Genomic DNA, 23,785 nt, shown 5'->3' with positions numbered 1-23,785 from the left:
GCCTCCCTCCTGGGGTCTCTGAGTGCAGATGCAGTTCCCTCCCTCATGAGAGCCCAAAGGACCAAGCCCCACTCCCCAAGATGCTCTCCTCAAGGGAGTCCTTTGCCAGGCCTGCCCAGGCTTGGGGGCGCGGCCAGTGACAGGGCGTGCTGCAAGAACTGGCACCCTCAGTGAGGGCTGCAGTGCTCCCTGTCCTAAAATGGCTCTGTGATCTTGGGACCTGGGGACTGGGCACCTGTTAACCTCTGTTTTGGCTTTATTGCAGAATAGGAAAAAAAAATCCCATTTGACCTTCTCTCATAAATCACTTAACTCTTTAAATTAGTAGCTTAGGTCAGTTCCCAGACACAGACAGCAATGAACGAATGCAGGTGACTTAGGAAGGAGGTGATAAGCCGAGTCAGGGAGTGGGGAGTGGACAGGGAGGGGGAGGAAGCACACACAAGCACAGGTGTGATTCTGGGGACGGCACAGAGGCTGACCCCCAGGAGGCTCTGGCGCACCAGTCCGAGGCACAGGAGCCGTATGACATTCATACAGGGACGTCAAAGGGAGGAGGGTGAAAAGGGGCCTGTGGAATCTGGGTGGACAACTGCAGGTGATCGATGTCAAGCTCACTTTTACAAGTTCCATAAAGTCATGGAACAAGCTAGAAAGTGGTCATTTGTCCTGAGACTTCACTAATAAAAGCTGGTGCTACCTGTAACTAACAAAGGATCATAGATCGAGGCTACACTAACTGCTTAGTAAACTGCTTAATGGAATGCTAAAGGCGTACGAACAAAGCACTTTGAAAAGGAACAGCAAAACAAACTTTAAAGACTGAAGTAAGCCTGAAGGAAAGAACTTTCTCTTGACTTTGATCCTAAATTTCTCTAATTAGGGCTGCTTTTGCTCTTTCTGGAAAGCAGTCACCTGCTTTACATGTTCATTTTCTTCAAAGCTATTTCTGAAACATTCACAAAGTCACAGGATCTCAAAAACGATGTTTATTTTAACACATAAAACGTGCCACCACCATGCACCCGCGCCTGTGAGCACAAGAATTCCGTCCAGGTTCCACTCCTCTTCAGAACCAGCGAGACTCAAGTCCCTGACAGACCAGCCTGTGCGCAGATTATCACACCTAAAACAGACTACACAGAATCCAAATCATTTGGTGAATGTGTACAGAACCACATTTCAGTTATTTAAAAACCTTTCTCTGTTTCACGTAAACCAGTTAACACCAGAGATTTCAGCCCCACTTTCCTGGAAGATATACACGAGGGAAAGTGCATGAGCCACACAAGTGCACGAGCCTGAAACGGGGCTTTTGTTCTCACTCCTTTCTCAAATAAAAATCTTGTAAACCTACCTCGGCCCCCTCCCGACCTCCTGATTTCACTTTCAGTCTTCCCAACGCACCCAGTATCACTGACTCTCTAACTCACAGAGACATGCATGGTGGAGGAAAAGAAAACTGTGGCCAACGTAAGTACACAAAACAATATTTTCAGTATTTCTTAAGTAAAAGAACCCTTAAATATTAAAGCTATCTTAAAAGTAATGAAGTGGAAGATACATATGACAAAACCACCGCATAATTACGTTACAATGAAAACCCCCTTTTAAATGTATCTATCTTGAAGACAAACTAAAATGTACTGGTTTGAGTTTAAACATTGTTACGTAGTAATAGACAACCCTTTAGAGATCGATCAATTTATCTCTAGTTTGCTGAGGAAGCGGCAGGTCAACCCCGCTTCTCCGCTGGCCTCTGGCAGACTTCAGGCTCACCTCAACACCGATTTTATTTGAGGAGGGACTGACATACAGTGCTGCTTTCAGACAGAACTTGATGCCGAGCTAAAAGTAAATGAAGCCGGATTTCAGGCCCGCAGGCATCTTCCTATCACAGCCAGCCCGTGGTGGTCGTCGTCTATATAGCGGGTCTCGAAGGACATGCTGGAAAAAATCTGTGAACGCAATCTTCCCATGCTGTTTTCACATGCTCCATTCACATCTTTAGCTTACCCAGGTTGTTAGAGGCTTGGGTGAGATGATTAAAGTTTTCACGATGGAAATTTCTGCAGGAAGAAAAAAATTGATTTCTTATCAGAAGTTAAGTATTTACCAGGTACTTAATACTAGGTAGCAGACCGAGTAACGGCTAAATGCAATCCCAAGGAACAATCATGCATAACACTTAGAGATGGCTTTTCCCACTGACACCTAATGCACAAGCAACCAAAGAAAACACAAAGACACCAGACGTCGTCAAAATTAAAACCCCTGTGCTTCAGAGGGCTTACTATCCAAAAAAATGAGGGGCCGGCCCCCGGGCCAAGTGGGTAGGTTCGCGTACTCTGCTTCGGCGGCCCAGGGTTTGGATCCTGGGTGCGGACATAGCACCGCTTGTCAGGCCATGCTGAGGTGGTGTCCCACATGCCACAACTAGAAGGACCCGCAACTATAATTTACAACTATGTACTGGGGGCATTTGGGGAGATAAAAGCAGGGGGGGAAAAAAAAAGATGACAACCCCCAGGATGAGAGGAAGTATTTGGAAGTCATGTGTCTGCTGAGGGTCCAGTATCCACAATACATAAAGAACTCTCACAACTCAACAGTAAAAAGACAACTCAATTTAAAAATGGGCACAGTATGTCTGCAAAGATGTACAAAAGGCCAATAAGCACATGAAAAGATACTCAACATCATTAGTCACTAGGGAAATGAAAATATACCACAATAAGATATCATTTCATACCTACTAAGATGGCTATACTCAAAAAAAGATGGACAATGACAAGTGCTGGTGAGGATATGAAGAAACCGGAACCCTCAGACATCGCTGATAGGAATGTAAAATGGTACAGCAGCTTTGGAATAGTTCGACAATTGCTCAAAAAGTTAAACAGAGTTCCCACATGACCCAGCACTTCTACTCTAGGTATATACCCAGGAGATTTGAAAACATTATGTCACACAAAAATGTGTACAGAAATATGCATAGCAACATTATTTATTACAGCCAAGAAGTGGAAACAACCAAAATGTCCACTGACTGACAACGGATTGATAAGGTGTGGTGTATCCATACAAAGGAATATCATTTGACTATAAGGAGGAGTGAAGTGCTCCTGCACGATACAACATGGATGAAGCCTGAAAACACTGTGCTGAGGGAAAGGCGCCAGACACAAGAAGCCACGGAGTGTGTGGTTCCATTTATATGAAATGTTCAGAACAGGCAAATCCATAGACACAAAGTAGATCAGTGGTTGCCAGGGACTGGCAACGGGAAGAAAGCAGGAATAGGAAGTAACTGCTAATGAGTATGGGGTTTCTTTCTGGGGTGATGAAAATGTTTGAAGTTAGAGAGTGCAGATGGTCGTGCAACTTCGTGAATGTACTAACCACCACTGAATTGTACACTTTAAAAGGGTGAATTTTATGGTATCTCAAATTTTTTGAAAAAGAAATGATTCTTTGCAAAAAAAAAAAAGTCTTTATATTTAGGAAACGAAATCTTCATGCCTCAAACAACTTCTACTTTTAAAACTACACAACAGCTTCAGCTAAAACTGGATCCTTCAAGGCATAGGGCATTTTTTACGTGTCTTTCTATCTCCAGCACCACGCCACATAAAAGTCAGCTGACCTGAATTACTATCACACTGCTCTTCTTTCCTTATGGTCCTACACCTAGTCTCGATCCCCAAATTACAGGTTATTTGCTTTTGGCCAGAACTCACATAATCAAGAAACTCCATCACAAACAAATTCAATCAAAGCAAAGATAACAGAAACAAGCAGGACTTCTTATATTCTGCAGCCTTAATTCATGAAATCGACCATATCCCTGCCTTATACAGTCACATACACAAAAGAGGTGCTGGGGACACACAGACAGATGGGACACAATTCTTTCCAGAGGCTCAAACTCTAGGCATCGCAGAGGCATCGCAGAGGCAACCTGCATAAAATGCAGCTGTTATAACAGGTACAGAAAGCAACAAAAAGGCGACATACATCAATTCTATCTGAGTGCATTTTTCTTTATTAGATAGATCGGCCTTGTTATATTTTTTACTTTGACTATTAAAAAAATCTGAACGGTTGGGGCTGGCCCTGTGGCCGAGTGGTTGAGTTTGTGCGCTCTGCTGCAGGGGGCCCAGTGTTTCGTTGGTTCGGGTCCTGGGCGCGGATATGGCACTGCTCATCGGGCCACGCTGGGGTGGCGTCCCACATGCCACAACTAGAAGGACCCACAACGAAGAATATACAACTATGTACCGGGTGGCTTTGGGGAGAAAGAGGAAAAAATAAAATCTTTAAAAAAAAAATCTGAATGGTTGGAGAAAGTTCACAAAGGTCAGAACTGGTATTTTAAAATCTCTGAGAAAACAAAACCTTATAAACAGCTAAAGTATTGTTGGAGGTAATGCCCAATTACAAAGTAATTCACAGCCGGACGGCACCTTTAGAAAAAAGGCATGCTGTGTTGTAGAGGAAGAACCCGAGGCCAGGAAAGAGATCTTAACAGTGAGAGCTGGTGCTCAAAGCCAGTGTTTACCCACACCAGAATCAACGTCTACACCACACACGGGCTGAGACAGCTGCCGGCTGATGAAATCTCCCAGAGGATGAAAAGCCCAGAATGTACTTACCGATTTTTTCTTTCTGATGTATAAAATATGAATATCTTCGCTTCGATATTCCTCATCATGTTTTTCCAAAGGAATTTTTTCAAAGTCAAAGTCTAGTTGAAGGAGCTATAAATTTAAAAGAGATATACTTCAAGTTCAATCGCAGGAGCTATCCTGAGGGACAGTCAGAAGGGTGATTGCCTCTGGCGGAGCACTGACGGGGAAGGGGCACGTGGAGCCTCTCAGGTCCTACAGACAGAAAACGTTCCCTATCTTTATGTCAGGCAGTGGTTGCTGGGTGTACACACATGGAAAACTGAGCCCGCCACTTGATATAAGTGCATTTTACATGTTTCAACTCAACTGAAACTGTATAACACAACATTTTCAACTATACAGTTTCAAAAGTTAAGATTCTTCATATTCAAGAAAAACACGAAAATAAAAAACCATTTTAGCATATACCTAAGAGAGTCTTATAATTACTTTCTCATTTAACAAAAGCAGTCCTTTCAGTGGATAAAACTGCAGGGCTGTAGAGATGTACCCTCAAGGAGTCACTTGTAACGTGACAGATTTTTGCCCATAAAAAGGGTCTGGGGGACCACTGGGGGCAGATGGGTGAAAGATACATGGGGCTCTATGTACTACTTTTGCAACTTCCTTTGAGTCTTTATTTCAAAAGAAAAAGAAAAAGAAAAACCCCTGAAAATAAATAGAATATCTTGGTCAAAGCTTTTATAAAGATGCAGAGGAAAACACAGAAGTAAACCATACCACATTATCATGTTTCTATGATATATTCTCCAAAAGTAATACATACATCACTATTATGTTCCCAAAGGCCAGCATCATGTTTAATAAAGAAACACTGGACACTTTCTCAGAAGAGACAAGGTGTCAGCATTATTATTTTACATTGTTCTGCACATACCAGATCAATTAACGAGAAAAGAAAAATAAATAGATGATGAGAAAAGATGAAGGGCAGGCTGTGAAGGAGCCTCTCCTTGGGGTCACAGGAGAGGGTTTCCCACTCAGAATGACCGCAGTGCACTTGCACACATCACAGAGCCCTCCTGAAGCACGGGCACTGCAAGGACAGACCGAGTGCAGAACTCACCTCAAAATATTTTCTCTCGATTTCTGGATTTTTTCCCATCGTTCTTTGTTCATAACAACATATAATACAAGTCTCAGATCCACTGAGATCTTTTAGAGTTTTCAACAACGGCTCCAAAGACTGTTGAAAAAGGAATACGGTTTTTGGGTTTTTTTTGCTTTAAAGATTTTACTTTTCCCTTTTCTCCCCAAAGCCCCCCGGTACATAGTTGTATTTTTCAGTTGTGGGTCCTTCTAGTTGTGGCATGTAGGATGCTGCCTCAGCATGGCCTGATGAGTGGTGCCACGTCCGCGTCCAGGATCCAAACTGGCAAAACCCTGGGCCACCAAAGTGGAGTGCGCGAACTTAACGGTTTTTGTTTATGACTTTAAAAATTTTATATTTTTACTATAAAAAGGGGTAGGGGAGGTGATGGGGGTAATTATAACTCCCCTACAATTTATCCATCTTTGAATCATCCAACAAAGTACATGCAGTCAAAGCTCTCTAACTAATGATTGGTAAACTCCTCTTAACTAATCAACCATTGTATTGATTTCAGTTTCCAAAGAAAGGATTCAAGTGAATGCATTTTGGAGTTCCCATGGGAAAACAAATGGAATTGACTTCACTCTTAAAAATTTAACTTTATTTAATCTAATTTAATTTGGGATTTAAACAATCAACAATTTACCTACAAGACACGTCTGATCCTAAGGAACATAAGTTGGCTCAAAGCTCATTATTTAGAAAATGGGTGATGTCCACAACGCTATACAAACTGCCGTTTAAAGAAATCATTCTGAGTCTAATAGATCTTGCTATAGAATAATGAATTCTTTACAATGCAATTTAATTGTCAATGTCACAGTTAACATATTCACTAGGAATAGCTAAGTAAAAAAAAAAAAAGTAGAAATCTTAGCTTTTCATAATAGATCCAGATGGCCAAATCCTTTTTTTTACAGACGCCTCCAGTAAAAAGCACATGGCACTTTTCTCAACATCCTTCACAGGCCTGCATGTTAATCACGATTAACGCGTGGTCCCTGGGACCTTTACTCTCTCTTTACTGTGTTACCAACTATAGGACAAATACCTCGCGTTCAGAAACGTTGAAATGTGAAGAGATGTGTGCTTCAGAATCCAGGAAACGCGGCAGGTCTTAAGGAAGAGACTGCACTGAGTACTCACCTCCTCGTAGTATATGCAGTCGGCCATCAGTATGTAGTCCGGAGGAGAAGGAAAGTCTTCTGTTTCTTCCCCCCTTAAAAACGTCAACCAAATATTTTACGTGTTGCTTTAATAATGTAAAAGATTCTTGTTTTGTACACAACACCCGGAACGTCTCCTTCGTATTAAGCACGCTGCAGTGAAACGCAATTTAAAGCGGACTACAAGGGCTATCTGGAAACAAGCGGAAAGGCCATACAAACCATTTCAGTACCTTGGCTTGAACAGAACCGGTGACGAGATGCTTGTTCATGTTAATGTTCCTCTTCAGCAAGTCTTGCAACTCCTCCAGATCGGTGACTACGACGTCCGCCCTGTAAGACGACGCGGTCGGCGGGGAGGCGGGCCCCGGGGTCCCCCGCCCCGGAGTCTTCCGGCCTCGGGGGTCTCCCGCCCCTGGGGTCGCCCCGCCCCGGGGGTCTCCCGCCCCGCGGCTTACCCGAGTGTGGCGGCCATGAGCCCCACGGCCCCCGTGCCCGAGCCCAGCTCCAGCACCGACCGCCGGCTCAGCGCGTGGGCGCCCTCGCCGGAGAACCCGGGCGTCTCCAGGTATTTACAGAGGACGATGGCGGCGTCCCACACCACGCAGCCCACGCCGCCGGAGCCGTACTGCTGGAGGCGCAACTCCGTGCCATCTCGCTTCTCCAGCACCCGCACGAAGTTTTGCAGCGGATCCTCTACCGGAGCCTCCCGGGCGGCCGCCATCCCGCTGGCCCAGCACGCGGCGCGCGCAGTGACGTCACCACCGCGCCCCGCCCGCGGCCCGGCGCTTCCAGGAGGCGCGTGCGCAGAGAGTAGCCCGGAAGGCGGCGTCCTGGGCGGGGCCCGCCGCTGGGCGCCTACTCCCCGACTCTCCCCGGTACGAGCGTGGCTTCGCGAAGGGACAGCGCACGTTACTCTTCCGGGCAAAGCTAGTTCTATAGTTTGCTCTTTAAAAAAGAAAGCCAGCCTCGGAGCGTCTCCACCTGGGTGGAGCCCGACTGACGCAGTCGCCATCGGCCCTAAATCCAGACGGCTTCCCAGACCCCACCGAGGACGGCTGTAACCTGCTCGTTAAGTTTTCTGGCGCGCTCCTGATTGCTCATCCGAATGCACAAAAATGGTGGCTGGAGGCTTGCTGATGGCGTTTAAGAGTTAAGACAGAGTTATGCCTCTAAAATGTACATCACTTAAATTCGCGGGATTATGTAATTTAAGTTGCACAAAATATTGAAAATGTGTGTACATATTTCTACAGAACTCAACAATCTTCCCCCCTCGTTACTTATAATGAAAACACATTTTAAAAGTCTTTTAAAAAGTAAGACTGGGGTGGTTTATTAATCTTGTTAAGAACTCTGATACAAAGCACAGTAAAAGGCCACAGACCAGTCAATAAACCACGTGGCTTGTGGCTGTTTCACAACCGCTGCTATGCACTATCAGCAAAACACGCCCTTCTTCACTTGGAAGGAAGGAGTCCAAATGGCAAAGAAAAGTTTTACTCACTTCTCTGATTAAAAAGTTTAATAAAGCTTTAAGTATCTGCTGGTTTAAATATTACCAATCTAAAAAAAATATTAAAAAAAAATTTTAACAACATTTACAGAGAAACTTAGTAAGTTTTGAAGGCAAGGCAGTTGGTTCTTATGCCATAAGAAACTTTTCCTCTGAATTTATGAATTAGTAAAGTAGCAGATTGTATTATAGGCCTCAAGTCACTTAAATTTATATAGGTTACTAGGATTATCTTTAAATATACAATATAAACAAAACTGTACATACACGCGGCATATTAACTTTGTTTTCCAAAACAATAGGCAACTCATTAGCTAAAGACACCATAGTCTGCAAAAACAAAAGGCACATCTGAGTAAGATACATGCCCTTTCTTCCTCTATGATTGGGTTAGGTAGTCTTTGTTTACATTTTGACAAAATAATAAACAGTGCATTCTATTATTTTCATTCTATGTTTCATTTTTGTCTTCAGCAGCAAATTCTGGCATTTAAGACATGGCATTAAAGAGTTTAAGAACAGTGGGTGTTATTTACAATTGTCCTAGATGTAAAAACTAGAAGAATTAGAAGATGGTCAAAGAAGTTTAAAAATTAGTAACACCATACACCCCCTATATCTGTGTAAATTCACTGCCTTAAAAAGGCAGCTATTACTCAAATTTGAAAAATTCCCCAAATGCACTATCCCCTTTCAGTGCAATCAATGTCACCTTAAACCGTATGTTAGCAGAGTCTACAGTGCAAATAGAAATTCTTTATACTGGCCTTTTGGCAGCACTGAGGATCCAAAACAAGGCAATGCTACTGATCACCTGAGGATAATGGTAAAGGACTTTTGTATTTTTATTTTTCCAATTTTTAAAAGCTTATTTGATCAGTAGCATTTTTGTAAGAGCATTATTTGTAAAAAGTACTAAAATACTATACCTTTTTTTGAATAAATTAAAAAAAAACTTTACAAATACCATTCCAGTGTCAATGACTACATATGGCTAAGGTCATTGAGGAGTTTCCGCGTTTTCTAGCAAAGACAGTCTGTACATTGGGGGGTGCGAAAGCTCCCGTTTGTAAGTCTTTGGTGGCAGTTTTGGTAGGTGAGGGCTTGAATTCTGCCTTGGTGGAACAGGGGGAGCTTGAGGATAAGTGAGATTACTGTGACTAGAACTGAGCACACAGCATCGACGTGGCACCCGTGGAGACGGTGTGCTGGGAGGAGTGTTGGGCGAATCTGGTCGTGTGCTAACGTCTCTGAACCAGTCTGGATCTCTGTGAAGATGTCCCAGGGGAGGTGGCTGAAGATTAAACGGACAGTTTATAAAGTGTTCTGGAGGCCGAAGGGGAACCGGTGGAGGCGTGTCAGGAAGAGGCTCTCTGGGCGGCGGTGGAGGTGGGCTGTGCAGAGACCCCTCAAATGCACCAGAAGGAGCGGGAACTCTGGGTTTCACCTTTGGAGGAGGAGGTTGTCTTGGTGGAATAGCAGGAGGGTCATCATCAGATTTCATATTTCCCTCAAAAAAAAAAAGTAATTAAATTATACCTCTATTCTTCCTGAAAAGTCTGTAAGAAAAACTTTTTAAAAGACTGAAAATTCTTAGGTGCCAAGTTAAATCCAGAGGCTTAAAACAGGTTAATCTGGTTTAATGATCAGATTTATGAGTAAATTATTCTCAGTTTAATTCCGGGCCCACTTCAATATTTTTATATATGAGATGTTTTAATTGAAATCTTAGAACATAACGCCTCAGATTATCTTACTTCGGATGTACATTTCATAAACTTATGCATTTTAAATATAATAATAGGCAATCGAGTGAAAAGAAGACACAGCTTTGCAGACGTGAAAGGACAGGATGTGAAGAGGACTCATGCTGGCTTCTGCTTTCCAGCCATTTACTTCTAGCTTCTCCAGTGAGGCTTAGGGTGGTGCTTCTCCAGGTGGGATCCAGGGACCAGCAGCATGAGCAGGAAACTTGTTAGAATGCAAATTCTTGGGCCCCACCCCAGACCTACTGAATCAGAAACGCTGGCAATCTGGTTTTAACAGCCTTCCAGGTGATTCTGATGCAGCATAAAAGTTTGAAGAATGCTTTGAATACTAAAGTTCTTTCCACCTTTACCAGAAAGAAAATGTACTTCTTCTGAGTATCTGTGAATCTGCCCAGCCTCTTTTTTAGAAAAAGCGTTATGAGGATTAAACAATTATTTAAAACATTTTTCAAATAAAACAACACAAATATTTAAAAACCATATTTATAAGAACAAGCACTATTCTGAAGATTCACAACTCTGAACAAGTTGAGGCAAACCTAAGTCCCGCTGACTACCTTGGGATTCGAAGCATCGTGGTCAAACTTCTTCCGAGGAGGAAGCGGAGGAGGAGTCAGGGGCTCGTCACTTAGTTTATGTAAACTACCGCATGAACTGAAGAAGGGCTCTGGAGGCAAAGAAGATGAGTTAACCACAATTCACAGTGCAGCCATAAGACAAAACAATTTCAATCTGCTGTAGACTCTGTCAGACTGGTTTATCTATCCTCTCCATTCAACCGTAAGCCCTCTGAGAGAAGTGTGTATTTGTTTTGTATCCCTAGCACGTAGCACAGTGGTTGTGCCTGGCACATGGTAGGTACTTTAGCTAAAGGAAGACATACTATTTAATTAAGATTAATAATGAGATTCTGCTCCCTGAAAAGCCTTTTTTTCTAATGTAAAACAAACAAAACAGACATATTTGTATAAACTGTAATAACTCCCAGAGAAAGATCTTCCATAAACAGAGACCATGCATCTTGCCAGCAGCTAGTACTGGGTACACTTGTATGCAGGTAATAAAAACTCCATCAAGGAGACCAGACGGTAGGCCTGCGTTACATGACTCTTCCTCTTTGCAAGTCTCTCATTGATAACGGACGTGTTATATAACCACATTAATGGAAATTTACAAAATAATAGGGTACTAGGGGAAAAATTATCCCTAAACATGCTAACGAGACACAGAATAAGAAACTATTTTCATTTATTTCATTTTTCATATGATTAAAAATACCTGTAATTATGGACCAACTCCCTATTTGATCTCTCTCCATACACAGTTATCATAAAGGCAGTGGCCATATCTTGTTTATCATTATACTGAGACTGGGTTCACAGGAGCTAGTTGGGAAAGAAGTTGATGAGTTTAATTTTAAACACACTGAGTGTGAACTGCTTCTGGGACATCCAAGTAAAGATGTCAAACTCATTACTCCATGTCAAAAATTGCTGTCCTGCTCATGACTGCAGTCACCTCAGGGGGTCTTGTTGGCTCAAGGTGCTAATAGCTGAAACAAACAGTATGCCCCTGGGTGCTAGCAGATGGTGTGGGGAGGCTGGAAAGAGCACTCCCGGCTGTGGATGTGTGCCTGTTGCCTGTCCAGCATCCTCGGCCCTGCCTTCGGGAGAACTCCTCTTGGTGATGGTGAATCCATCCCATGTGGTTTAGTCGGCCACTTCTTCCCAGCGCACCCCAATTCCAGTCAAGAAGTGGGCATGGCACTCAGTTTCTCACCTCACCATGATCAGATTTTCAGCAGCCTCTCTTTCGCGCACACAGCCAAGTGCTTCACTGACAGCTGACCTTACTCCTGAGCTCCAGAGACAAGGCCTGATTAGACCAATCCGAGTAATGCCACTCCTGCAGCCAGAGGGACTGGCTTAGCCGTGGCACACGACCCAATCCAGACTAGTGAAATTTCAAAGGGGGTTTGTTAGGGGCTACTGAAAAGGAAGTTCCCTGTTCTTCTGGAAAAGCCCTGTGAGTCTGTCTCTGTACCTCTCTCTCCTCCTCACCTGACTGAACAAAGACGCACACACTTTATGGCTCCTGCCACCACTCACAACCACGAGGGCAAACAGTCTCAGATAAAGCCGACAATCTGGGCAAAACAAGGAAGAGTCAAAAAGAAACCTGGTCTTTAGTAACACCACTGAGCCACTGAATCAACCATTCTTAAGGCAGCCTGTCTCTACTTCCAATCATGTGAGTCCGAATGCTTTCTTATGGCTTAAGTCACACTCCGCTAGGTCTTCTGTTCCTCACAGAAGCAAACACACTCCTGGAGGCAGAAAATACCTGAATGATGCTGGGACAGCTGTGAGAGTTTCCGTGTCTTACTCCACAATCACACCACTTAACCACTGTGTCATGCTTCTCCCAGCAAGCACTCAATAACCCTTGCTGAAGCATGAATACCATTTTATTTTCTATCAAGAGCATTTCTCTACAAGATTACAGTTTTGCGAGCATTTTAAATAACTTCAGTATTCCACACTAGTGACTGTAGGATCATTTACTAAACGATTTCTATAATGTTAGGAGAGAAGAAAATTAGAGGATCAATTCAGGATGTACAGCATGGGAAAGAAGCTCCAAGAAGGGAGTCAGAGAACACTGTGTGGAAGAAATTATTAATACATGATACAAGGAACATCTTCTAGAAATCAAAGACATAAATCTCTAAATTTAAAAGGCTCATTAAGTACATGCAAAATGAAAGAAACAAAGACCCACATCAAAGCGGATCATCGTTAATGTGCAGATCATTAGGAAAAAAGAGATCTTAAACGTGTCTTGAATATATTGTGGCAGAGACTACTAATTGTGCCCCAGTGTACCCTTCCCTTTGCTCCTTTTACTAATAGGATCCCATGAATTTTAGCAAGACAAAGGCTGCCCAGTTAGAGACAACATTTCTTAGCCTCTCTTGTAGCTGGGTGTGTCCAGGTACTCAGTTTGGGCCAATGGCATGAGAGCAGAAGTGATGTGTGCCACTCCCAGATCACGTTTTTATAACAAAGTTCCTTGCCCTCCACGTTCCTATAGGTGGGAAAATGGTAACAGCTGAAGCAGTTACTCAAGACTCAGAAATGGAAGCCACATTTTGAGAATCCTGAATTGTCCCGCTAGCTTGAAAACCCTGTGGAGCAGAGTTGTCACCTACTCTGGCTATAGTGAGAAATAAATTTCTATTTCATTTAAGGGACTGCATTTTTGGGTCCCTTGGCTACAGCAAGTATCCTCTGGCTTTAAAAAAAAAAAAAAGACTGAGAATGTACGGTTATTGACAGAAGGATTTTTGTCTATTTTGTTCAGTGCCATATCTCTTGCCTCTAAGAACAGAGCTTGCACATATCAGGCATTTAAAAATTATGCATGAATAATTTATAAGTGAATGATACTGGACTTCTAAACAGCAAGTATGAAAGCTAGAAGACAGCGGGAAAATGCTTTCACCATTCTGAGTGAAAATGATGTAAAATTCTATACCAAGCCAAGTTTAACAATTAAATGTATTACATGTTCAGAAATGCAAGAACTTAAAAACTTTATATCCTATGTATCCTTTCTCAGGTAACTACTGGAGGACGTGCCCCTACTGAAACAGGAGAACATATCAGAAAGGGGATAAGGAATCCAAAAAAAAGGACCCAACGGAGGAGAGAAGTGAAGGGAATTTCTAGGATGACAACAAAACAAAGTTCTAGGATGACAGCTGGGTCAGAGACCGAGATGGCAACCAGTCCAAACTGGAGCAGGACAAAAGGGCACCAGGAAGGTTTCCAAGTTAAAAAGCAAAAAAAAAAAAAAAAATCCTGATAGCTTCCTTGAGTGGTCTGACCTTATAGAAAACTGTGCTATGAAAGGCTGCGGGAAGACTGAGCAGTAGATGTTTAAAAAACTAACAAACAAAAACCTAAGCATTAATGAGCTGTTACTCATTTCAGGAAACAGCTGGACAAGAAGGAGGCACAACCAGAACACCCACTGCCTGACCTGGCAGGGAGCGCTGTTTCCCCAGCCGTGGCAAGTACACTAGGCAGAGGGAAGGGCGAGAGCTTCATCCACCACAACAGAAAGTCAGCAAACACTGTCGACAACTAACGATCCAAAGAGAGAACAGCACAAAAACGTCATCTCAAAATGTGCACGTGTCACTGGAGAACAAGGGAAGGGGTGGGCAGACATGGGGTAGGGACTGTTGTTAATTCCATTTAGGTGTTTTAGCACTATTTGCCTTTTAAACTCTATGAATCTATCACTTTGACAAAAATTTAAAAATTAAAACAAAGTATAGTAATTAAACATTTAAAAGAATAAACCTACTTTCTCAGGAGATGGGATTCTCTTGCTACTATCTAAATTATATACATGTTACCAGGATAGAAGCAGAAGTCCACCAGACTGGGAGAATTACTCCTGAAGCTGCTGTGCCCTTTTTGGGTTATTTTGTTTTAAACAAATGACCATAGAGAGGTGACAGCATTTATGTCATAAATTATGAAACAATTAAGAATGACAGAATGGTGTTTTACTAAAAATAGTGCTGTAATTAACTAAGATCATGTCAAGAAACAAGTGCTTGAGGGCGAGCCTGGCAGCCTGACAAAGAGTTAGTAGAGGATCCCCAGGGGAGAGTGACCCGGACGGGTGGGGAGAGGAGAGGCAGCTGACTTGAGGTTACTGCTCATCCTGTGCCAAGCAATGTGCCAGGTGACCTACAGAGGCAGCTCATTTGATCCTTAACAAGTTTGGGGATGCTAAGCAATTTCTTCAAGGTCACACACAGCCCCTAGGACATACATAGGTTGTAAAATTATGAAGACAAACTACAGTAAAGAGCACCCGGTTATAAGTAAATAATTCAATTTATTTATAAGAATTTCAGGGGCTGGCCCCATGGCCGAGTGTTAAGTTCGCGTGCTCTGCTTCGGCTGCCCTGGGCTTCACTGGTTTGGATCCTGGGCGCGGACATGGCACTGCTCATCAGGCCATGCTGAGGTGGCATCCCATATGCCACAACTAGGAGGACCCACAACTAAAAGTGTGCAGCTATGTACTGGGGGGCTTTGGGGAGAAAAAGGAAAAATAAAATCTCAAAAAAAAAAAGAATTTCATTCCTTAAATTTTTTAAATGTTGCTAAAATCCAAAATACTCATAAACAAATTTAATTAACTCAATTATTATCTTTACAGTCATTTCATTAGAATCAACTCAAATCCTTACTTACTTGAGTGTGGCAAGAGGACTGGAGCAAAGATGCTATTGCTGCCTATGGCAAAGAGAAACATTCATTTGAAAAGGAAGGTAATAGGCATGATTTTATTTTTAAAATATATTTGCATAAAGTCACATATATAATAACACATACAAAGTACTGAATTTTATCATCTTTTGCAATGTTAGTTTTTAAAGAAATGAATCCGGGACTCTTTGTATCTGGAATGTTTCTCCTTTCTTAGCATAAGTAGTTCCCTATCACAGTCTCTTTTAAAATTTCCTTCACAGAACTTATCTGCTTGTTTTCTCATTCATTGTTTATCACTCCCCAATGTAGTATAGGGTGCAAAAACCACTAAATAAATCTTTGTTGAAGGAATAAATTAGAAAGTAATATGCATAAACAATGCACAAAAGATGCCTTACTCCCTTCATGTTAATCAATCACTATTTTCACACGTAGATGTCACTTTTCACACCAATAGAGTCTGCAAAGAATTCTACAGTTCCCTAATTAAAATGCGAACAATGATCTGAAATGCAAGGCTCCTTTTCCCCAAATGGTTTACATCAAGCACACACCACAGGAAGCGCTGAGGTCCACGTCTGGGAACACACTGAGGTCTGAAGCAGCAGACGCCGGCGGGGTGGACGGCGTGTTGGGAGAGGTTGGTGCCGACACTGCTGATCCCAGCTCAGCCTCAGCAATCCGACTAAAGCTGATTTTACACGGTTCTCTTTCTAACGGGGTGGGATGACCTCGTAAAGTGCCTGAGGTAGAGCCATGTCGGCCCGTGTTAGGCCTTATTCCAGGAGATTTTAAAGAGAAAGTTGATTTCCTAGGCTGGGAGAAGCAAACATAATTACCATTACTAACTTGCATTTTTATGACTCAGCGCTACCTTACTAATTCTTAGACTATAGCTACAATCTGCAAGGACAGTCAGTAACATTCTACAAGACTTTGAGATTTGACTGGCTTAATTTTAAGATGAACTCCAACAGAAGTAAACCTCTTTTCATACTCAGAAATAAAAATCTTGAAGATCTGTGCGAAAATAACTTTCTGCTCCCCAAACACTTGAACCTAAACTTCTCCTTCAAATCACCAATGTCAATTTTACAAATATTTACTGTGGACACAATCTATGCAACATATTATACCAAAAAAAAGACCTTTTTTTGTTCCTAATAGTAAGTAAGGTTGGTCACTTACTCTACAATGGCATTTTAGTCTTTGGAGAAAACCGCTAGCACTGTCCCCATCCTCAACCTCTGCCCTCTTTTAAAACTCTCACGGTGGTAAGCTAGTGAAAAACATGGATCTCAGACTGAGATAACTTGAGCTGAAATCTCAACTGTGCCAATATCTAGCTGTCCAGCCTTGAAAAACTCATTTAACTGCTTTGGGCCTCAGATTTTGTGGTAAAATGAGATCATACAACTCTTGTGGAGATGAGATGAAACTACCCAGATTACTGCTTGGCCCAAAGTTGGTGTGTGATAAACGTTTTCACTTCCTCCCACATCTTCCTTCACTTTCAGCTCCTTAGAACTGGTCTTCTACTACTCCTGTCGCCATGCAAACCCCGGGAATAACCAGGAACTGTCGCAGCACATTTTAGTGGGAGAAGTGGGCTCAACCATGGTGCCCTCGTGGCAGGAGTCACAGTCAAGCAGAAAAAGCCGATACACCTGCTTACTCCTCCTCAGGTCCTTTGGCTTCCTGTTCCAACCAGCTACCTGTCATTTTAGGGTCTCACTTTCTCACAGCTTTTCCCTTTATACTATACTAGGAAGGATCAAAAGAGGACAGAAAAGCAGTACTAAGATAAGGGATAAACCAGATTTTATCAAAAGGCTGACATTTCTAGCCTCCGCCCCGCCCGGGTATATATAATTTTAGAAACAGTATTGTACTGCAAAACAAAACACTCAAAAACAGCTACTGAAGCAGGTTGTTAAACATTGAAGATAATATCGTTTTAAAAAAATGTTTCCAAAATCATAATGGACTTACAAATCGAGGTGGCTGTTTGCAGTTGCGGGGTTCAATTTCTAGTGATTTGTTGAACAAATAATCCGTAAACTCTTTTTCAGAAGAACTTCCCATGGGGTTAAGGTTTTCAAAGAACCGCTGGAATCAAAAATGCATAAGTACATGTTTTAGATCTTATTAAATCATTCATTTCATCAGTTTAATACAAAAAAATTATCAACAAATTAAGAGATCATAATGTCTGAAAAGTCCACAAGGATCGCTGATTCCAATCTCTCTACTTTTGGATAAAACCGTATAATTTCTATGGAAGTTGTATAATCTAGTTTTAAAGTTCTACTAAGAGGATGAACAGATTTTCACTTATCAACCCATGGTTCAGTATCCCTCAGTTAACATTATTCCTACTCATTATAACAACAAAATGATCATCACCAGTAAGTTATCAAGTGTTTAGAACAGAATTATAGTTATAATACCACAATGAAACTGTGATAATCAGAAAAAAAGCAGAGATAAATCGGATTAAGGTCTAGTCAAAAGTAATTTCAGGAACAATTATAAACTAAAAATCTGTGCTAGCCTCTAGTAAAATCACTTTTTTGTCTTTATCAAAAATTTTTTTCTAAGCTTAAATTTAAGTTTTTAGGTAGAAAATGTAGATGATTTAGCAAAGTGCAAAAAGAAAAATCAACAGTAATCTCATTAACCAGAGATCTCGCTGTTAACATTTTACTGTTAGAGTTTCTTTCCAATGTCTAAACTGTGTGTGTGAATATATGCATGTATACCCATACTGCATTTTTTCCTCACAAAATTGGGATCACAGCATAGTTATTTTTAACCTTTTTTTTAGTTTACATTCAATTAATTTTCTTCCATGTGGTTTACTTACTTTATAAAAATACACATTTTTTTTTTAAAGATTGGCACCTGAGCTAACAACTGTGGCCAATCTTTTTTTTTTTTCTGCTTTATCTCCCCAAATCCCCCCTGGTACATAGTTGTATATCTTAGTTGCAGGTCCTTCTAGTTGTGGCATATGGGACACCGCCTCAACGTGGCCTGACGAGCGGTGCCACGTCCACGCCCAGGATCCAAACCAGCAAAACCCTGGGCCGCCACAGCGGAGTGCAAGACCTTAACCACTCGGCCATGGGGCCGGCCCCTAAAATACAAATTTTAACTCTATAATATTTCATCAGATGGATGTTCCAGAATTTATTTCACCAACTGCCACATAGGTAGTTATCCATACAAGTGCTTTCTAATTCTTTGCTATAATAACAATTATTATTATTAACTCCTTGTATATACATTTTTCTGTGCATCTCTGATGATTTCCTTAGAAAAATTCCTTAGAAGCAAATCACTGGATTTAGCTTTATTTAATTTTGAAGTGGTTTAAAAGCACATACAAAAAGAAGTACTGGGTTTTAGCTTGAGAAGTAGGCAAAACGATCTTTAGAATTTCTAGTATAAAATTCTTCCATTTTTCAGGCATTCTGCCCATTTCAAGAAAATTATATTACTCCTTTAACAATTTGTTCTTATATTTAGGTTGTCTAAATTAAATCATATGAACCAATAGTAATTCAAAGACTTTTATAAAGTTATAACAGCAGTATTCTTGACTTTCCTCATCCTTTGCTCTATTTTTTAATACTATTTAGCTTGGTTAACTATGATTTGAAAAGTGAATAGCTACTTTGTTTACATTTTAAACTTACTTTGACTCAAGTTACAAAGAAAGCATTCTCCGCCCCACCCCTTTGCCCCCAAAAGAATGCTTTAAACTGTGAGAGGAAGTCTAGACCAGATCATAAAAACCTATTAGGAGTTACTGAGTGAATGCTAAAAGTACTATTTCAAGCATAGCCAACTACAACATTACGTTATTTCTGTGGGGAAATATATGGTCAACTGTATTCTGGGCTTCACAAACATATTTCTTTATCCTCATGAAGTTCCACATCACAGAGAGTTGGCCCAATGGTGAGGGAATGGGATGAAACAGATGACCACCAATTGTGTATCACCATTTCTTTCGAGCAGGCATCCATACATTTTCATAATGGTGTACTTTAGGTCATTGTTAGGCCTTTAAGATACTTTGTTTTCAACTGGGAACAAAGAATAGTTACCATCTTAGAATTTAGGAGGGTGGGAGTGATGATGGTGGCCATTTTCACCCAACATGCCCACCTGCGGGCTACATGTTGAGAGTTTAGCACAATTTTTAATGTGACAGGTGAACTTACTGTGATCAATACTTATATGTTCTGAATTTCAAATAAGTACAATATAATAAAATTCATTTAACATAAACATAATATCATTCACTCTAATTTAGGAGGAATTCCATATCTTATAGTACCACAGAATCAACATTATGAACAATATTGCTCAAAAAAGAACATCAATTAATAGAATGCTTAAACCCAGTTTTCTAATGACGGGATTACTTACTTAATGTTATACTGGCACATGTAAAACATCTAAAATGTCTACAAATCAACGATAGTACTAGTGGTGGATTTTCTTTTTACTGCATGGATATCAGAAAGCTTCTTTCCATTTTTTTCATTCATTTTTTGAAAGCGTTATCTGAACCAGTTGTGCAAAGAAGCAATACTTTCAAGAAAAAGTATCTAATATTATAATTTAATAACTGCAGATTATAGTACAGAATATCTAATATTTTTACTACTTCTATTTATTAGTTATTAACTCATTATTTTCATAACAAAATAAATAGAATAACGTGTGGTTCTGATATTTCTTACAGATAGAGGATTTAACATATTCTCTTTTAAAGATAAGCAAAGAAATATTTACCCTCATCTCTGGTTCTATCCGTAAACAGTAAGGTTGATTCTGATACTGCTGAATTTCTCCAGTAATTTCAGCTACTTTCCTCCTCTTACTGAAATTGATTAAATCTTTCCCTTTCTTTTTTAAAAAATCATTATTCCCTTCTTCAGTCTTCAGAATATTTGTTAAATATATTCCTAGTAAAAAAAAAGTATTTGAAGAAAAGTTACAAAGTTGGTTACTTAACCATTTTGCTAAACAACTGATCTAGTGAAGCTGAAAGACACCCTATAATCCAGCAATTCTACTCCTAGAACGCTGGTAAGTCTGATAGACTTAATAATTAATTCCACAGTAAGAACTTTTTCACAGAGATAATTTAAAATAAAAAGAAAATGAGGATTTAGAAAAAGCTTAATTCACCATTTCTTAGACTAATAGTCTAAAATAAAAGGGAGGATTCATTCACAAAGTATAAATTGTGTTAAATCTATTTTAACCATTTTAATACTTGATTATAAATAATGATTCTAATCAGTAAATTAATTTTAACCCAATTCTGGTTAATAAGACTATAGATTTACAAACTAATTCTGTTTTCTCAAAGCCCATAATTTAGATAGAAAAAGAATTATTCCTCACTCTGGGGACAGTAAGAAAGTTTTTACTTCCTTTTTCATGCAAAATTACTGACTCATTTAAATCAGTGACTCTCAACTGGGGGCAATTTTGTCCCCCAGGGAATATTTGGGAAATGAAGACATTTTTGGTTATAACCACCAGGGCTGTGTGTGTGTGTGTGTGTGTGTGTGTGTGTGTTTGTGTGTGTGTGTGTGCTCGCATATGCATGCGTGTGCAAGCTATGGTTTGAATGTTCATACATTGAAATCCTAATGCCCAATGTGATGGTATCAAGAGGTGAGGCCTTTGGGAGGTGCTTAACTCATGAGGGTGGAGCCGCATGAACGGGATTAGTGCTCTTATAGATGAGACCCCACAGAGCTCCTTATAATAATTCTATGAGGTGATTCTCATAATCTTCATTTTATAGATCAGAAAATAGAGTTTAAGGTGTTTTTTTGAGGAGGAGGATTAGCCCTGAGCTAACATCTGCCGCCAATCCTCCTTGTTTTGCTGAGGAAGACTGGCCTTGAGCTAACATCTGTGCCCATCTTCCTCTACTTTATATTTGGGACGCTTGCTACATCATGGTTTGACAAGTGGTGCGTAGGTCCGCACTCAGGATCCAAACTGGGGAACCCTGGGCCGAAGCAGAACGTGTGAATTTAACCGCTGCACCACCGGGCCGGTCCCAAGAGAGTTTAAATTTTATTTATCAATATAGACAGCTACTAAAAGCAGATGCGCTCAGACAGAATCAGGACAATCTGCCTATAAAGGCTGGTCTCTTTTGGTTATAACACACTCTCCCTCAAACTATGGATCTATATTTAGTAACTTACCAAAAAAAGGCACACAAGGTGGATTGATTGACTTAAGTTTTACTAGGTATTTTTTAAAGTGATCTTGACTTAATTCCACAGCTTCATCCAAAATTCTCCTTTTTCTTTCCTGCAATGCCTTTAAAATATATAAATTGAGTATAATTTGTATTTACAATTCAATCATATTTTATGCAGAGCTTTGAATTTTATAAAATTTTCCAAATATGTGAAAAACAATTTTTCTACATTTGCCTGAAATGATTTCTCTTATCTGTAAACATAAGACAGTTTTTTCTAATATAATTAGAGGATTAAGCAATAAAAAAATTCTTCCTTAGGACCTTATTGTTAATAATTCTGTATAGCCAGAGTTTCAAGTTACAGCCATAGGAAAGAAATATAATCCCTCAGCAATCAAATATTTTTCAACTGAAAGGTCTTTTGGGACTAAGAGTAAGGTTTTGGTAAGGAGGAGAAGGCTGTGGGAAGGAGAGAAAAATTGAACAAAAATTTAGTAAACCAAGTAAGCAGTCATTTCTTTTATATTTCATTATTACAGTTTCTTATTAAAAATTAATCACTTTATTTTTAACCTGATAAGTACACACATAAATCCACAGCCCACATTATACTTGACAGAGAATCATTCAATGCATTTCCTTTAACTTAAGGAAAAAGTAAAAGTGACTGCATTGTCACCTGTATTCAGTAATACAGAAGTCCCAACTAGCATGGACAAGAAAAATAAACAAAGGTCTAGGGACTGAAAAGAAAAAGTGTCAGTATTCACAGAGGATATGACTGTATGTGAAGAAATCCAATAAATCTACATATGGAGTGTTAAGCAGAGAATTTAGCAATGTTGCTGGATATACAACCAACAGGTAAAAATCGACTGCATTTCTAGACATCACCAATAAAGAAAACAAGATTTTAAAAAATATTCTAATATAAATCTAACAAAAAAGGTGTGAAATTGTTAAGCAAACCATAGAACTTTATTAAATGAATAAATAAATGGAGAGATATGCCATGTTCATGGTTGGGAAGACTCATTATTGTAAAAATGCTGGTTCCTCACTAACTGATTTATAGAGCCAATGCAATTCCTACCCAAATCCCAAACTTTTAAAGACATTAAACTGATTCTAAAATCTATATAGAAGAGCAAAGGGTCAAAAGGAAGTCACTCTTGAACAAGATTAAGTTTGGTGGGCACTTGCCCTACTATACTTTACCAAGAACTAGTATAAAGTTATGGTAATTTAGACATGTGGCATTGGCACATAAATAATCAAATATATCAAAGGAACAGAGAGACCAGAAATAGGCCTACACACTTATGGACACTCAGTTTATGACACGGCTGGAACTACAGATCAATGGGGAAAGGATGAACTTTCAATAAATGTGTGAGACCAACTGACTAGCTGTATGGAACAAAAAATGAAATTAAGACTCCAACCTCACCCCATACTCAAAACTCACTTCCAGCTGGATTAAGGACTTAATGTGAAAGACAAAACATTAAGATAACACAGGAGGATCTGTTAAACAAGACACCAAAAAGCACAAATTACAAAGAAAAAAAATAAGTAAATTTGACTCCATTAAAAACACTGTTCATCAAAAGAAATCATAAAAAAAAGGTGAAAAGGGAAACTTCAATCTGGGAAAAGATATTTACAACACACATAAATGATGAAGGATTAAAATCCAGTATATAAGAGAACTCATACAAATTCATAAGAAAAACAACAAAAAAAAGGTCAAACATTTCCAAAGAAGAAATACAAGGAACCAATAAATATTTAAAAAGAAGTTCAAACTCATTAGAAATCGGGGAATTATAAACCAAATCACAAGGCTGGAAAAATTAAAAGAACTGACAATATCAAATATTGGTGAGAATGTGGAACAACTAGAACTCGTACATTTCTGGTGGGAATATAAAATGGTACAATTACTTGGAAAAGCAACTTAGCATTATCAGGTAAATCTGAAGATATCTACATCCTATCAT

The 23,785-nt window shown here is 40.1% G+C and overlaps 2 protein-coding genes across 7 annotated transcripts in view; both read right to left on the bottom strand.

The window, feature by feature from the left end:
• Positions 1-974: 974 nt before the first annotated feature.
• Positions 975-8,130, bottom strand: VCPKMT (valosin containing protein lysine methyltransferase). Of its 6 annotated transcripts, none has more exons than XR_006887421.1 (7): positions 7,409-8,130; positions 7,173-7,283; positions 6,931-7,003; positions 5,758-5,877; positions 4,656-4,760; positions 1,780-2,069; positions 975-1,136 (listed from the first exon to the last, which is right to left on the bottom strand). XR_006887421.1 is itself a non-coding variant. In XM_046652265.1 (7 exons), the coding sequence occupies exons 1-6, from the start codon at positions 7,963-7,965 to the stop codon at positions 2,055-2,057; spliced, it is 981 nt and encodes a 326-aa protein (XP_046508221.1). In that variant the 5' UTR covers positions 7,966-8,130; the 3' UTR covers positions 975-1,136; positions 2,017-2,054. The 6 variants fall into 6 exon arrangements, 5 of the variants coding, with proteins under 5 accessions (XP_046508221.1, XP_046508219.1, XP_046508223.1 ...); XM_046652265.1 differs by having other exon boundaries at positions 2,017-2,069; XM_046652263.1 differs by having other exon boundaries at positions 975-2,069.
• Positions 8,131-8,460: 330 nt separating this feature from the next.
• SOS2 (SOS Ras/Rho guanine nucleotide exchange factor 2) overlaps positions 8,461-23,785 on the bottom strand; it is a 72,100-nt gene continuing 56,775 nt past the window's right edge. The window contains exons 17-23 of the mRNA XM_046652262.1: positions 21,781-21,898; positions 20,342-20,514; positions 17,525-17,641; positions 16,087-16,348; positions 15,515-15,556; positions 10,793-10,902; positions 8,461-9,976 (exon numbers count right to left, since the gene is read on the bottom strand). Of these exons, the coding sequence (XP_046508218.1) occupies positions 9,467-9,976; positions 10,793-10,902; positions 15,515-15,556; positions 16,087-16,348; positions 17,525-17,641; positions 20,342-20,514; positions 21,781-21,898 (1,332 nt within the window). The 3' untranslated portion in view covers positions 8,461-9,466. The remainder of the gene's footprint in view (positions 9,977-10,792; positions 10,903-15,514; positions 15,557-16,086; positions 16,349-17,524; positions 17,642-20,341; positions 20,515-21,780; positions 21,899-23,785) is intronic.

This window comes from Equus quagga, chromosome 2 (assembly GCF_021613505.1).
Source record: "Equus quagga isolate Etosha38 chromosome 2, UCLA_HA_Equagga_1.0, whole genome shotgun sequence".
Lineage (NCBI taxonomy): Eukaryota > Metazoa > Chordata > Mammalia > Perissodactyla > Equidae > Equus > Equus quagga.
This window is presented reverse-complemented; position numbering and strand designations above follow the sequence as displayed.

Coding starts and splice junctions, on each gene's coding strand:
- VCPKMT (XM_046652263.1), bottom strand. CDS start 7,965: ATGGCGACTGCGTCAGTCGGGCTCCACCCAGGTGGAGACGCTCCGAGG. Junction 7,004..7,172: donor CAAGCCAAGGTACTGAAATG/GTTTGTATGGCC, acceptor GACGTTTTTAAG/GGGGGAAGAAACAGAAGACT. Junction 5,878..6,930: donor ACTGCATATACTACGAGGAG/GTGAGTACTCAG, acceptor CTTTTTCAACAG/TCTTTGGAGCCGTTGTTGAA.